General features: G+C 41.8%; 1 protein-coding gene across 1 annotated transcript in view; it reads right to left on the reverse strand.

Moving 5' to 3' along the window:
- snx29 (sorting nexin 29) overlaps window positions 1–13,802 on the reverse strand; it is a gene marked incomplete at its 3' end in the record, with an annotated part of 119,638 nt that overhangs the window by 53,089 nt on the left and 52,747 nt on the right. The window contains exon 15 of the mRNA XM_079237409.1: window positions 3,646–3,749. Within this exon, the coding sequence (XP_079093535.1) occupies window positions 3,646–3,749 (104 nt within the window). The remainder of the gene's footprint in view (window positions 1–3,645; window positions 3,750–13,802) is intronic.

Consider the following 13,802-nt stretch of genomic DNA (forward strand, 5'->3'; position numbering starts at 1 on the left):
CAAGCACCGATCTATTGGGATGTGTGAAAGTGCCCTCCCACTCTGATAGCTTTTTTTAAACCCACTTAGATCCGACATCCATGCAGATTCGTGTGAGGAATCCCACTCATCCGAACACGACCTTGCACACCTGGTAATGCACACATACATGAACACACCTCATATCGCTTTCTCAGTTTCGGCCGAGAGGTGAAGGAGTGATGGACATGAAGAAGCGAGTAAGAAGGCGGCAGGAGGGAAGAAAAGGTTCTGAAGTCATCAGAGGGTAAAAATAAACACTTCCTCCTCAAGTCACTGCGGTATAATCACGCTACGATCTTCAGCTGAGACGAAGGGAAGCGGTGAAGAAGAGAAAAATAAAGGGAAATCCGGTGGGAATAAAAATGTGTGAAAGACTGGGATCACAGGAGGTGTGAGGAGAGGAAGGACACACTCACATTAACACTACGGTCACTTTACAAATCACCTGATCTACTGTGTGTGTCTTTGGACAGGAAGAGAAGACCGGCAGGATTAAAACACAAACACTGGTAAACTCCACAAGTCGGCCCTGCTGGTTAAATCACTTTGCTGGCTTCTTGGACAGCTGTTTACTGACGTGAGGGTCAACTTTCTATTCTGTTTAAATACCCCTGTAGCCCCAACCCAGAGCCCCTGGCAGACGAGATGAAAAGAGCAGAGAGTGCCTTGAGATTTGGCTCAAATAGAAACAAAGTCAAAATCAATACCATGCATTAGCATCATTCAATTAAAACTGAACTGGGTCACAAACACGGGCGTGTTTCCCAGGTTAATGAAGGCTGAGCCCTGTCCAATATTTATTTGTGTCTGGCAGGCCTATAGTTATCCAACAAGGATCAATGTGACATTTCCCCAAAAATCAATACCTTGGTGAGTCACATTTTGTTTCAGTCGCTGAAGCCAGACAGCTGAATCAGGATTGCTGACAGCTACTCATGTAAATCGCACATTTTCTGAATCCTCACCTCAGGGCCGACAGCAGCTCGCACATATGCACGCACACACGCGCGCACACACGCACACACACAGAATATCAAGGCAACCCCTGGGACACCAGGTTGCTGAAAACATTGATGGTGGTCACTAAAGACAACATGCTGTGTCTCCTGATTGCTGCAAATCTTTCCTGTTCCCCTTCCTCTGAGGTTAAGACACTACCTGACATCGCTTGCCGCTAGAAGACTTGTTACACATCAGTGATGAGGAAAACACTTTTGTCCTGCATGACATTCGTATTCAAACAAAGCTGTCAAAGCCTGGCTGGCGTGGGACCAGAAGAGAGGCCGAGGTGCGACTGTGTCCCACACACCGGTCCTCCAGGCTTCGCTGTGGCGGCTGATCGAGGCCGACAGCCAAGCAAATGGACAAATTAATAAGCAAACACCATTCAAGATGTACCATATAAACATGTGCATAAATAAGTGAAAACGTAGTCTAGCCAAACACAGGCTGGAATTATTTCTTATTAAAGGAATATAAAACTGTGGATTAATTATTCATGTGGACGCCTCTCACACCACTAACCATTAGAAAAGACAGATGTTGCCGTTATTCTCCTCTGCGAGTATCACTCTCACTGGGAGGGTTTCCCATTGGTCAATCTAACAGGAAACTGGACATAGTGCCGCAGTTTGGTAACATCATGCCCGATGTCCAGTTAATAGAGATCTTCACCATGTAACAATATAAATATATTTGAGAGGAACCTGCTCAGGGAATAGCTTTTGGCACTCTGCACAGCTGCAGAAAGCAGAATTATCTGCTTTATTTAGATTGAGTGTCTCTGTGAGGATTTTTCCCTGCACGGCTCTCCCAAGGCCAACAAATGTGTTTTATCATTCTTCCTTTAAGCTCATAATGCCCTAATTCAGGTATTTCTCAATTCAAAGTTGCATGTGACTCTGTGACATCAATAAACCATTACCCCATATATACAGTTGCTTGCAAAAGTATTCATACCCCTTGAACGTTTCCACATTTTGTCACATTACACGACACAAACATACATATATTTTATTGGAATTTTATGTGAAAGACCAACACAAAGTGTCACACAATTGTGAAGTACAAAGAAAATTATACATGACATGATTTAAAAAAAAAAAATCACAAATAAAAAACTGAAAAATGCAGTGTGCAAAATTATTCAGCCCCCTTTTCTGTGAGTGCAACCAATTGCCTTCAGAAGTTGCCTGATGACTGCTGAATGATTGAATGTTGACCGAATGACTAAATAGAGTCCATCTGTGTGTAATCTAATCTCAGTACAACTACAGCTGTTCGGTGACGGCCTCAGAGGTTTGTTAAGAGAATATTGGGGAGCAAACAGGACCATGAAGTCCAAGGAGCACACCAGACAGGTCAGAGATACAGTTGTGGAGAAGTTTAAAACAGGGTTAGGCTATAAAAGGATTTCCCAAGCTTTGAACATGTCACGGAGCACTGTTCAATCCATTATCCGGAAATGGAAAGAGTATGGTACAACTGCAAACCTACCAAGACAGGCCAAACAAGGAGAGCACTGACAAGAGATGCAGCCAAGAGGTCCATGGTGACTCTGGACGAACTGCAGAGATCCACAGCTCAGGTGGGGGAATCTGTCCACAGGACAACTATGGGGCATGCACTCCACAAATCTGGCCTTTATGGAAGAGTGGCAAGAAGAAAGCCATTGTTAAAAGAAAACCATAAGAAGTCCCGTTTGCAGTTTGCCAGAAACCATGTGGGGGACACAGCAAACATGTGGAAGAAGGTGCTCTGGTCAGATGAGACCAAAATTGAACTTTTTGGCCTACATGCAAAACGTTGTGTGGGGGAAACCTAACACTGCACATCACCCTGAACACACCATCCCCAATGTCAAACATGGTGGTGGTAGCATGATGCTCTGAGGGTGCTTCTCTTCAGCAGGGACAGGGAAGTTAATGAGACGATGGATGGAGCCAAATAAAGGGCAATCTTGGAAGAAAACCTGTTGGAGTCTGCAAAAGACTTGAGACTGGGGCGGAGGTTCACCTTCCAGCAGAACAACGACCCTAAACATAAAGCCAGGGCTACAATGGAATGGTTTAAAACAAAACATATTCATGTGTTAGAATGGCCCAGTCAAAGTCCAGACCTAAAACCCATCGAGAATCTGTGGCAAGATCTGAAAACTGCCGTTCACAAATGCTCTCCATCTAATCTGACTGACCTTGAGCTGTTTTGCAAAGAAGAATGGGCAAAAATCTCAGTCTCTAGATGTGCAAAGCTGGTAGAGACAAACCGCAGCTGTAATTGCAGCAAAAGGCAGTTCCACCAAGTATTGACTAAGGGGGGCTGAATAATTTTGCACACTGCATTTTTCATTTTTTTATTTGTGATTTTTTTTTTTTTATTTATAATTTTCTTTGTACTTCACAATTGTGTGACACTTTGTGTTGGTCTTTCACATAAAATTCCAATAAAATATATTTATGTTTGTGGCGTGTAATGTGACAAAATGTGGAAACGTTCAAGGGGTATGAATACTTTTGCAAGCCACTGTGTGTGTATATATATATATATATATATATATATATATATATATATATATATATATATATATATAGAACGAGTTAGAGAACTAAGAGAGGCGGCACTCACCTCGATGAGTTTGCGTTCATAGCTGGCGGCCAGCTCCTCGCAGTCACCCATGAACTTATTCTGTGGTACCGGAGCCTGGTCTTCACTCGGCAACATTGACATGGCTGCAGCAGAAAGAGAGAGAGAGAGAGAGAGAGAGAGAGAGAGAGAGAGAGAGAGAGAGAGAAAGAGAGAGAGAGCACAGCTATGTTTACACAGACGTACAGACGTGGCATGTCGATAACACACACACTGCGAGAAACTCTTGTCACAGCTAATTAGAAACAGTGCGTCTTATGACAATTATGAACATCGTGTCGTCTTCCGTAGAGAGTTGTGACACCTGCTGCTGTTTGATGCTTTTGTTTTAGCGGCAAGGAGCGGCAGATCTATATAAAGTAGACATTATCAGCCAGGCAAGAGCCACCACAAATTTCCATTTTATTTAATTAATGTCACACGCTGAAGTAGATATGAGTAAAACAAACAGACACCCACAGAGAAACACCCATAAGCACACAAATGCTCAAACACATGCACGCACACGCTCTTGTATATACAGTACACATTATAAAATGCTGCTGCTGCTGCAAACACACACACACACACTTTTCCTTCTGAGGAAACTTCTTACTGTTCTTTCAAAATGATAAACTCCCCTACTCTCACCATCGGCTGTTTCACTCTGACTCTTCAGGCCACGCTTATTGTTTCATTGCACTACCGTAGCTCGCTAACCAGCTGAAGTCATCACTGCGGAGCCTAAAGCAGCGCATCTGAGGCCATAAACATCAACTAATCGGGTTCCCTCAGCAAAGAATGGCACAATTTAGCAGAAGTTGGGGCTTTGTATCATTTTTTGCGGTTCGGAGACAGATTGTTCCCACCACCACAAAAGCAAATGAGCGTTGCTAACACATAACATACAGGCTTTAGAGGAGGGAGAGATGGGGAGATAGTGGGGAAATAAAGTACAAAGATAGAAATTCATCATGTCCAAAGGCACTTAGGGGATGAGTTAAATTAATAAAAAAAAACATACAGTTGGACTGTGATTCGCAATAATGTGAACCCACTGCAAGAGTATGGATGTCTAGACAGAATGAGGCAGGTATTGATGGAGGAGGCCAGCTCATTGTCGTTCCATATAGACGGGCCTGTATGAGAAACAGCTGCTGAGAATCAATAGCAGGTACGGTTACAAAAATAAGAGCACGGTTGGATAATAGCAGCCTTGTGGGGTGCGCGCACGCGCGCAAGCAATGATAATCATTATGAGGTTTCTTTATTTATTTTGTAAGAATATTCTGTTTGCCTTTATTGGAGAGATGAAAGTGCAGAAGCAAACTGGAAATGGGAGAGGGGGATGTTGCGGTTACGAGGTGTCCGAAGCGCTGCATGGTGAGAAAGATTTGATAGAGAGATAGAGTTAGGAAGAGGCAATCACAAACTAAGAGAACCATATTCTGGGCTTAAATAAGTGAATTGCACATCAACTTTGAAATAGTCTGCGCAACACAATTGTCATTTTTATTTGATTAATTAAGAAAATTCTGTTAAAATGGTTGATCATCTATATACGAGTGGTCAGCTTGTCGATTTATTCTTTTAGTAATAATTCAGACCCCTCAATAGAAGAAAACCACGGATACACATATATAGAATGAACACATACAGAGATACAGACGTCAAACCTAACTAACAAAGTTCAGTCTTACTACAAACTACAATTACTGGCACAGCAAGAAGGTTTTACACACACGTATAGAAGGTTGTATATAACCATGAACTCTCTCTCCCTCACACACACACATAATATATACAGAAGCTGACAGAAATGCTTTATCATGGCTCCTGCAAGGGCCTGGTAGCACAGCAATCCCCAAGCTTATCTTTGGCCCACCCACAGCACTATACTGTAAACCTCAGTCAGCAGCCTAATAGCCTAGACAACTATTGTACACACACACACAAATAAAACATATACATACTGTAAAAAATACACACACACACACAAAATAAATGGAAACATGGCATGAAGGTAGCGCGCACACACACAGCGATAGAGAGAGGTGGGAGTGAATTAAAGAGAGAAGGGGGCACACGCCGATGTTCCTGACTGGAAATGTCGCAGACAGCTGGTCTGTAGTAACAAAACGAACTGAGCAACACTCCCGAGCAGCTGTGTGTGTGAGCTGACGGGGCACAGCTGTACTTTATGGTGTTCTACCCATATACTCACAGTCCTTCCACTGCTTTGGAAAGTTTGGAGTTCTCAGAGTGTTATTAATTGCCTACAATCTGAGTGTGCAACCACAATGGGACTCTCTCTGTGTGTGTGTGTGTGTGTGTGTGTGTGTGTGTGTGTGTGTGTGTGTGTGTGTGTGTGTGTGTGTGTGTGTGTGTGTGTGTGTGTGTGTGTGTGTATGTGTGTGTGTTGCACTGTGCACTGTCCCATTCCCATAAGTGTGCATTCCCCTGGGCTTCCACCTGAGTAGAGCCTCTCTAATGATCACAGTGTGTGAGATAATTAGCCAGTTTAGTGAGAAGTCCACTGGGAGACGGACACACACGGGCCAGTGGCTGCAGTGGAATATTCCAGAAACAGGACTCAGTGTTCAAACTGTTACATCCAGAAACCATACAAGCAAAGTTGCACTTTTGCTTTACAATCGGACACACCTCCGAGACAAACAAACTTTTCATTTGTTATTCATAACAGTGCTTTTTCCTTTTCAAGCAAAGCTAGAAATTATTTCACCATATCACAAAAATATCTATTCAATTTAAATTTAGAATGTCTGATTCAGTATGTCACCTATAGCATGTCACATACAGGAATCATATGAGGGTCACATCTGGACAGATGTGACTGCCATGTTTTTTTATACAGAAAAAAGCCTTTTCATACAGTATATCCCATCAACGGGAGAGGAGAAACACCAACACTGTTGGCATGATGACTTACGCTAAACAATATTGACATTTTGTGTTGCCGTTGTTGCATACACACACATACACACACACATATATCCACTGTCCAATCATCCCACCATTCTTGAGACCTTCATCCTTTTGTTTTCCTGAAGCACAGTGCTGAGAGAGCAGCAGCAAGATGGCTATCATACATAGATAATGATCTACAGTAAGCACGGAGCGGATTCCCCTCAGACCACAAAAGATCTCACACACAAGACAGACAGGTGGAGCGAAGCGTCTTTAGAGAGCCAGGAAAGCAGCAAAAGCTGTCCATCAAAACTGAAAATACCAATACATGCATCGAAGGGCCTTCCCAAGGTGTTTTTTTATGAGGAAAACAAACCTTCACTGTTTCAGAGAGAGGTCAGGTTTATCAACAATGGCGTCTGATCGGTTGAATTTTTTATATTTTTCCATACATCGTATAGTCAGTTTTCATTATGAGTTAGTCCATGTGTTTGTCCACTGATCGGTGGTTCGATCCCCTACTCCTCCAGTGTGCATCAAAGTGTGCTTGGGAAAGACACAGAACACCAACACTGTGCCATCAGTGTATAAATGTGTGTGTGTGTGTGTGTGTGTGTGTTTGTGTGAATGGGCAAATGTTGGCATGTCGTGTATAGCGCTTTGATTGGACGAAGCGCTAGAAAGGCCGTACATAAACAAAGTCTGTTTACTATTTACTAGCAGCGGGTTCAATTAGAGCGTTCCTCTTGAACAAAAAGAACCAGGAGAGAGGCAGGAAGACAGAAATCCTCCCATTAGAAGTGACTTTGTAACCTGTGAAATCAAGAAAAGCCTTGAATGATCTCTCCAAAGTGGAAGCTTTGACAGAGCGATGGCCTGACACACTCCACTAACGCTGCTCCGTCCATTAGCAGCAAGGAGACGTGGCGGGCTGGAGAACAAACAAAACGTCCAGCCGAGCCGGAGCAAGCCTGCTAAATAAAACATGTGCAGGCCTCCCGCCACAATGGGACTAATGCGCAATCAAGTGTAGTGCTCCTTGTAGCGGCACTCACACCACTGTGAAATTGGGGCTCTTCCGAATCTCGTCTTCCATATCTTATCTTCTTATGAAATCACTCCATCCCTCCCGGCTCCTGCTTCCCATCCCCTTTGTTCTTTCCGTTCTTGAGCCCTTAACTTTCTTTCATCCCCTTTCGCTCATAAAACATGTCCTTGTTTTTGTTGAATTCTCTCCTCTATGAAGTATTGATTTAGTTTTCTTTTTTTTTCCCCGTGAGTCTTTGTTCGAACTCCTATACACCCTGTGCTCATTTATGCAACCTTCATTCATCCTGTTTCTCCACACCTTTGAAATATTCCTCCCCCCTTCATCCTCCTCCTCATTGTCTTCCTCACATCTCTCCTTTCATTCCTCCCCCCATCTTATCAATCTTGTATTGCTGTTCAATTCTGCTCGTTGTGCTGCGGTGTTGTGCTACATGCCGCCAATCCTGCATGTTGTGAAGGCCAGCCACTTAACGCCATGCATATCAATGGGAACATGTATAAGAAGAGTTTTGACACACACACACACACCTGTACAGATGCTGTTTCTCATTATAAAACTATAAGATCAAAAATCAGGGGAAGGAGACAAAATGTCTTTGGGCCTCGCTACACGAACAATAGCATGAATTCAACACACACACACACACACACAAAGTTGAGTTAATCACACTGTCAGGCCATACATTGTTGATGCGCTGGCTAGGGAGCAGGCAGGCGGTTGACTGAGTTAATTAACGAGTACGAATCAAAAACAATCTTTTTTCATTTTCTAATAGTTCATAGCTCATTTATCGTGTTGCCCTCCAAACAGAGGCCTTTGTGTATGCGTGTTGATAATTAAAAAAATAAGAAAAAATGAAAGGAGTTAGATCAGGCCGGCTCACTGCTGTTACATGGGACAAACAGGTTTTTATTCTAAAGCACGTGAGGCAACACGAACAAATGTTCTGATGCATCCAAATTGAAACCATCAGATCCTCTTCTGGGTAAACTATTCAACAAATGAAATGAATATTTAATCTACACACACAGTAATGAGAGCCATTTATGTATAAAAATATAGCCAGAACACAGACACACACGCACGCACACACACACACACACAAACCTATAATTTTCTAAACCATCTGGCTGTTTGTGTGTATGCTCTACTTTCGTTTTGAGGGTGCTCTTTGAGCTCTGTTCTTGGAAGTGTCCAGAATAGCTCCAATCAGAGCCAACCACAGCCAGCTCCCAGCCCTGCATCACACAAAAGGGTGAAAAGTGAAACCACGAAACTCGAAATTACTACTGCCCCAGAATTTCCTTTTTCCACACCACACACCAGGTCAAATTATGCCCCAACCTTTTAAAAAGAAATCCAAAAGCGAGTTTTCTTCCTGGAAATATAAAGGTGCAAAATGTCCTGATTTTACTTGATTATACGTTTGGACTGCTCGCTGCCTTAACACAATGTCTCATTGGATTCAAAGCAATCAGCTGAATATAACTTAAGTGTAAAATCAGACATTGACACATGGTGAGGAATACTAATGGACAAACATTTCCTATTTACCAGCCATTCATTAACAAGAGAAGATGTCACAGGGCTGGTGACATAACAGCATCAAACGACCGGCATGACTCATGCAGAGCAGTAATGGAAGAAAACATAATCACACAATGTGATTATGGGTCGTATTACACCAATAATCACATTTTGTTCTTGATAACTTGGGCACAGTCAGTGCAACACATTGAAAGTCTCCTTGTGATTTAGGACTTGTACCAATACAGCTCTTTAGAAGCTACGTGTAGGTAGCCTTTTAGCATCTTTCAGCTCTTTGTTTTGCATTTATAGCCTCCAGCTTTACTGTTTTCACTCTCACCAGTCTCATCACTATGAGGGGATGAGGACTATAGTCCATGTTTTGCCTCCTTTTTCTTTTTTTCTAATGCAGATTACCATCCATTTGGCAATAATGAAAACTAATGAAATACTGAATAGTATTGTCAAAAGATGCAGTTTCACAATACAGAATAGTTGTTTCAATCGTGGGAGGAGCTATAGGTTTCAATACTGCATTTCCAGTAGAGGAGACAGAAGTTTTCCGCTATGAAACCAGTGGCAAAGTACAATGGAGTAAAGTTTTTTTTTTATAGAATCTCCGTCTTTTTTTTTCTTCCATATACTGACGCAAAACAAATACTGTAAGCAGACTGCTTCATTACTATAAGCAAATAATTTAATCAGCATTTGTAGAGGAATGATTCTGCTCAAAGCTTTTTCAATTCATAAAAAGAGGTTGATCACTGTAACCAAGATCCCTAAAAGTGTTCTCTACCGCATTTATAAACCGTTCATCTTAAATGGATTACTGAGATCCCTGGCTATGAAAACACTTTTTCAAGCACATACTAGTTTAAACAATGTCACAACTCCACCCAACACACACACATACTCGAAGTTGTCAGAACGCCACAATTTCCACCTCGTTTCTGATCGTCCTACTGATGGACACTATTGTTCCACAATGCAAACAAGAAATTGATAAGCAGCTCTGGTGGAAAAAATAAAAGAGAATGTGAACAATGGTGACAGAAACTAAAGTGGAAATAAACCAGAATGTTTGGGAATACATTTAGCTTATTTACTCAGTGTAAGGAGCATGTCCTCCACGATTTAAAGGTCACACGAGTAGAACCAATTCTCTGTCAGCGTCAAAAAGTGTGTTTGTTTCGTTCCTACACACACACAGACACCTCTAAACGCTGTTACTGTAATGATCCAATTTAGCTGCCAGGATCAATAAAGTTCATGTGACACTCTTATGAGAACTCGGACGATTAAATCTGATTATGTTACACTGAGGTTATAATGACAGATTCGGCCCGCAATCAAAGCACGCGTCTACGGCAACACTGATCAAATCAGCGGGGGTGATTGTTTGGACAAGCGCGTAATCCGAGTAAGGCCGTCACTGTGAATTGAACAAGCTGCAACACGTGATGCGTTTTTGTGACTAGATCATTTCATAGCATTTCTGCTTCATCAGACACGTGCCTCAACAAATCTGTGGATGGTTGGCTTTCATCTTTGAACATATGTTTTGAGCATGTGTTCTAAACTTGGTCCAAGCGCTCCTAACCCGCTGCTGCCAACACATATGTGCTATCTTAACGTAACCTGTGTTTTACCCTCGGCACAGTATGTCCTTCGCTGGTAATTACTTGTGTTATCAGAGAGTCTAAATTTTCTCTCTTCTTGTCTCCGATTCTTCCCTTCTGCAATGACCCAGTTTCCCCCGCAGGGATTATTAAAGTTTCATTTTTATCATCAGCTCTAATCTGAAGTACTCAGCCTTTGTTTAGCCTTCACACCTCGCAGCATCACACGAACGCTTGCTGCGTACGAGCTGCGTGCGAGCGGTGCACAACACAGAGTGGCAAAAATGATAAAATGGGGCACGGCTGGTGTAGGGGAGGGGGCGGGCTATCAATATTTGGATTATGTGTAGTGGAATGATTTAATACATATTTATAGGAAGTGTTGAGGGCTTAATCATGAAATATAATAACTAGAATGAGAACACAAATTGGATTACAGTGTGCATTTGTCCCTGTCTGTATCATTTATGCACAGACACATACCAAGCACACGTTTCACACATTCATGGAGAGAAAACAAACACACGCAGAATCCACACCGCTCTGATGCGCACTTCTCCAACTCTGCCGTGCGAAATCTCATTTCCCTAAATTAAACCTGTGGAAAACTTTCTTCATTCGGAACATATTTACTACCTTGATGGCTTAAGTTTTCCGCAGGAGAAGCTTAGAAGCCAGAAAAATAAGCCATTTTTCTATGGTGGCCCAAACCTTCTTTTTTTAAACATTTTTTATACAAAAACATTTTTTTTCTCCTTCCAACTTTACAGTTGTTTTTTTTTAACTTCACCTCAACATAATATGGAGGTATTGTTAACAGTTAACTCAGACCCAGGGAAAGGAATTTTATAAATGACTTTATGTTGCCCAAATGTTGCATGATGAGGAATTCAACATCATTAGCACCTTAAAAACAAGCAAAGAAATAAAGATACTTGCCAAATAACTCGCACCTCCAAAAACCAACTTCACTGCACAATATGATTATATTATAAGAAAAAAAGTACACTGCAGGGGGTTTGTAATTTAATTTGCATTTCATAAGTGGCAATGTGCTCAGGTCAGGTAACAGTTAGTTCAACAGCTTCAACAGAGTGATTATCGTTTCTTTCCCCAGCCCGGTGAAGTGAAGATTCTATCAAAAAAAAGAAATCCCATTATCTTGGCTTGCGTGCGGTAAGAAGATTGAGTTTCCGTTAAATCTTTGACCTGACAGTGCTTCACTTGTTTCGTTGCCTGACTTTCCACCTCCCGTCAGTTTGTCTTAAAAAGGTATGTCACCGTGTACTGAAGGATGGGAGAGAGAGATGTGTGGCTGTGTGTGTGTGTGTGTGTGTGTGTGTGTGTGTGTGTGTGTGTGTGTGTGTGTGTGTGTGTGTGTGTGTGTGCAGGTGCCTGCCTCTGCTGACGTGTGCGTTTTGAGAAGGGGGCGAGAAGAAAACCTAATTATTGCCGTGTTCAAAGCAATTATTAGAAAGAAAAAGAAGAGACTGACCCAAAAATGTCTCAGCTGGAAGCATCGCAGCTAAATCTGCAGCATCCTATTAAAAGAAATATCAAGCATTCACAGAGACAAAATTCACACATTTACAGAACCAATCGCATGCAAAACGGGAACTGGTTTACTCAAAACTAACATGCGCCACATTTTTACTCAGAAATGACTCAAAAACACACGACAAGGACCGATTTAAAAGGACTTACAGCAAAGCATAGAGGCATTTATATTTAGTTATGCATGAAATATTGTCTGCACATTAACATGTGCATAACCTCTTCAGATGCAGGTGACATATTCCTAGACAGCATTTTTACCAAAGCAAAAGCACTGCAGTATAAGTGGCCTACGTCTACAGTACATGATTTGTTATTCATATAGAAAGTACATCCCATGCATATTAAAGTCTGTGATCCTTACTGTGCGAAGCTGATTCACACATCGAAAAATAGTGCTGAGAAGTGCAGCGTTATACAAGAAATACAATTTCAACTCTCCAGAGTAGTTATATGATGGATTGATGTATCCGGTCTGTGTTGTGTAAAACATGCAGTTCAATTTAGGTTTCAATTCCGGCTCAGTAATGGCCTTCACTTAACCTGCCACTAAACTGGTGAGGAGGGAGGAATGAAACGCTCAATTTCTTTATTGTAAGCTTCAATACCGGGTCATTGCACTTTCACTTTGGCTGAAATGCGCCCCATGCCCCCCGCGCCTAATAATAATCTCTGGAACCACATCGTTGTTTAACTTCATTTAAATTGCTACAATACCGCAACCCTTGTGAGAAGAGACATGTGGTGCACAAAATAATTAAAGTAACCGTTAAGTTTATGTACTTCCATAATCTCTGTTGACTCAGTCAACTTCTACGGACCGTAAGGTTTCACTAAATCCTTAATAAGTACCCCTTACAAAGTCGGATTTTACTAACAAACACATCTCAGTAACTCCACGGGCTTGTGTGAGTCTGACAAAAAAATATAAGCCTTATAGACCCCCTATTATTACCTGAACAATCACATAACGGGCAGAGCTTTTTTTTTTTCCTCCGTATCACGTTTCCTGGTCCCAACAGCTTCCTGTTCGTCCCACGTTTCTAAAACCCGTAGAGCAAGGCCGGACAATTATTTGCCATAAAATAAGTAATTTTTCCAATTTTGAACTGAACGACAGAGTTTTTTGACTAACACTCCTTTGTAACACCGAAAGGCTTTGTTTTTTGTGATTTTTGTTGCATTCGGATTCTTTAGGTCCTAATCTTTCCAAAAAGGTGTGTTATTAGTAGGTGGGATGTTGTGGCCAGAATCAATATCACATACGTGTGAGCTGACGTGATTCAAGGTTTTAGCGGCTACAATATCGGTAAAGCGTTTCAGAGATGGAGAGAAAATGTTGCTAATAGTTTAACCTTCTGTTAACCTCTTCAGCCACCACAGTCAAATTATTAGAGATGGAGAGAAATGCTGGCTAAACTATTAAAAAGATGAAGAGATGGCCCACTGTTGGGCTTATTCTGTCACCAGTGTAGCATGAA

This window comes from Taurulus bubalis, assembly GCF_910589615.1.
Source record: "Taurulus bubalis genome assembly, chromosome: 2".
NCBI classification, from domain to species: Eukaryota; Metazoa; Chordata; class Actinopteri; order Perciformes; family Cottidae; genus Taurulus; species Taurulus bubalis.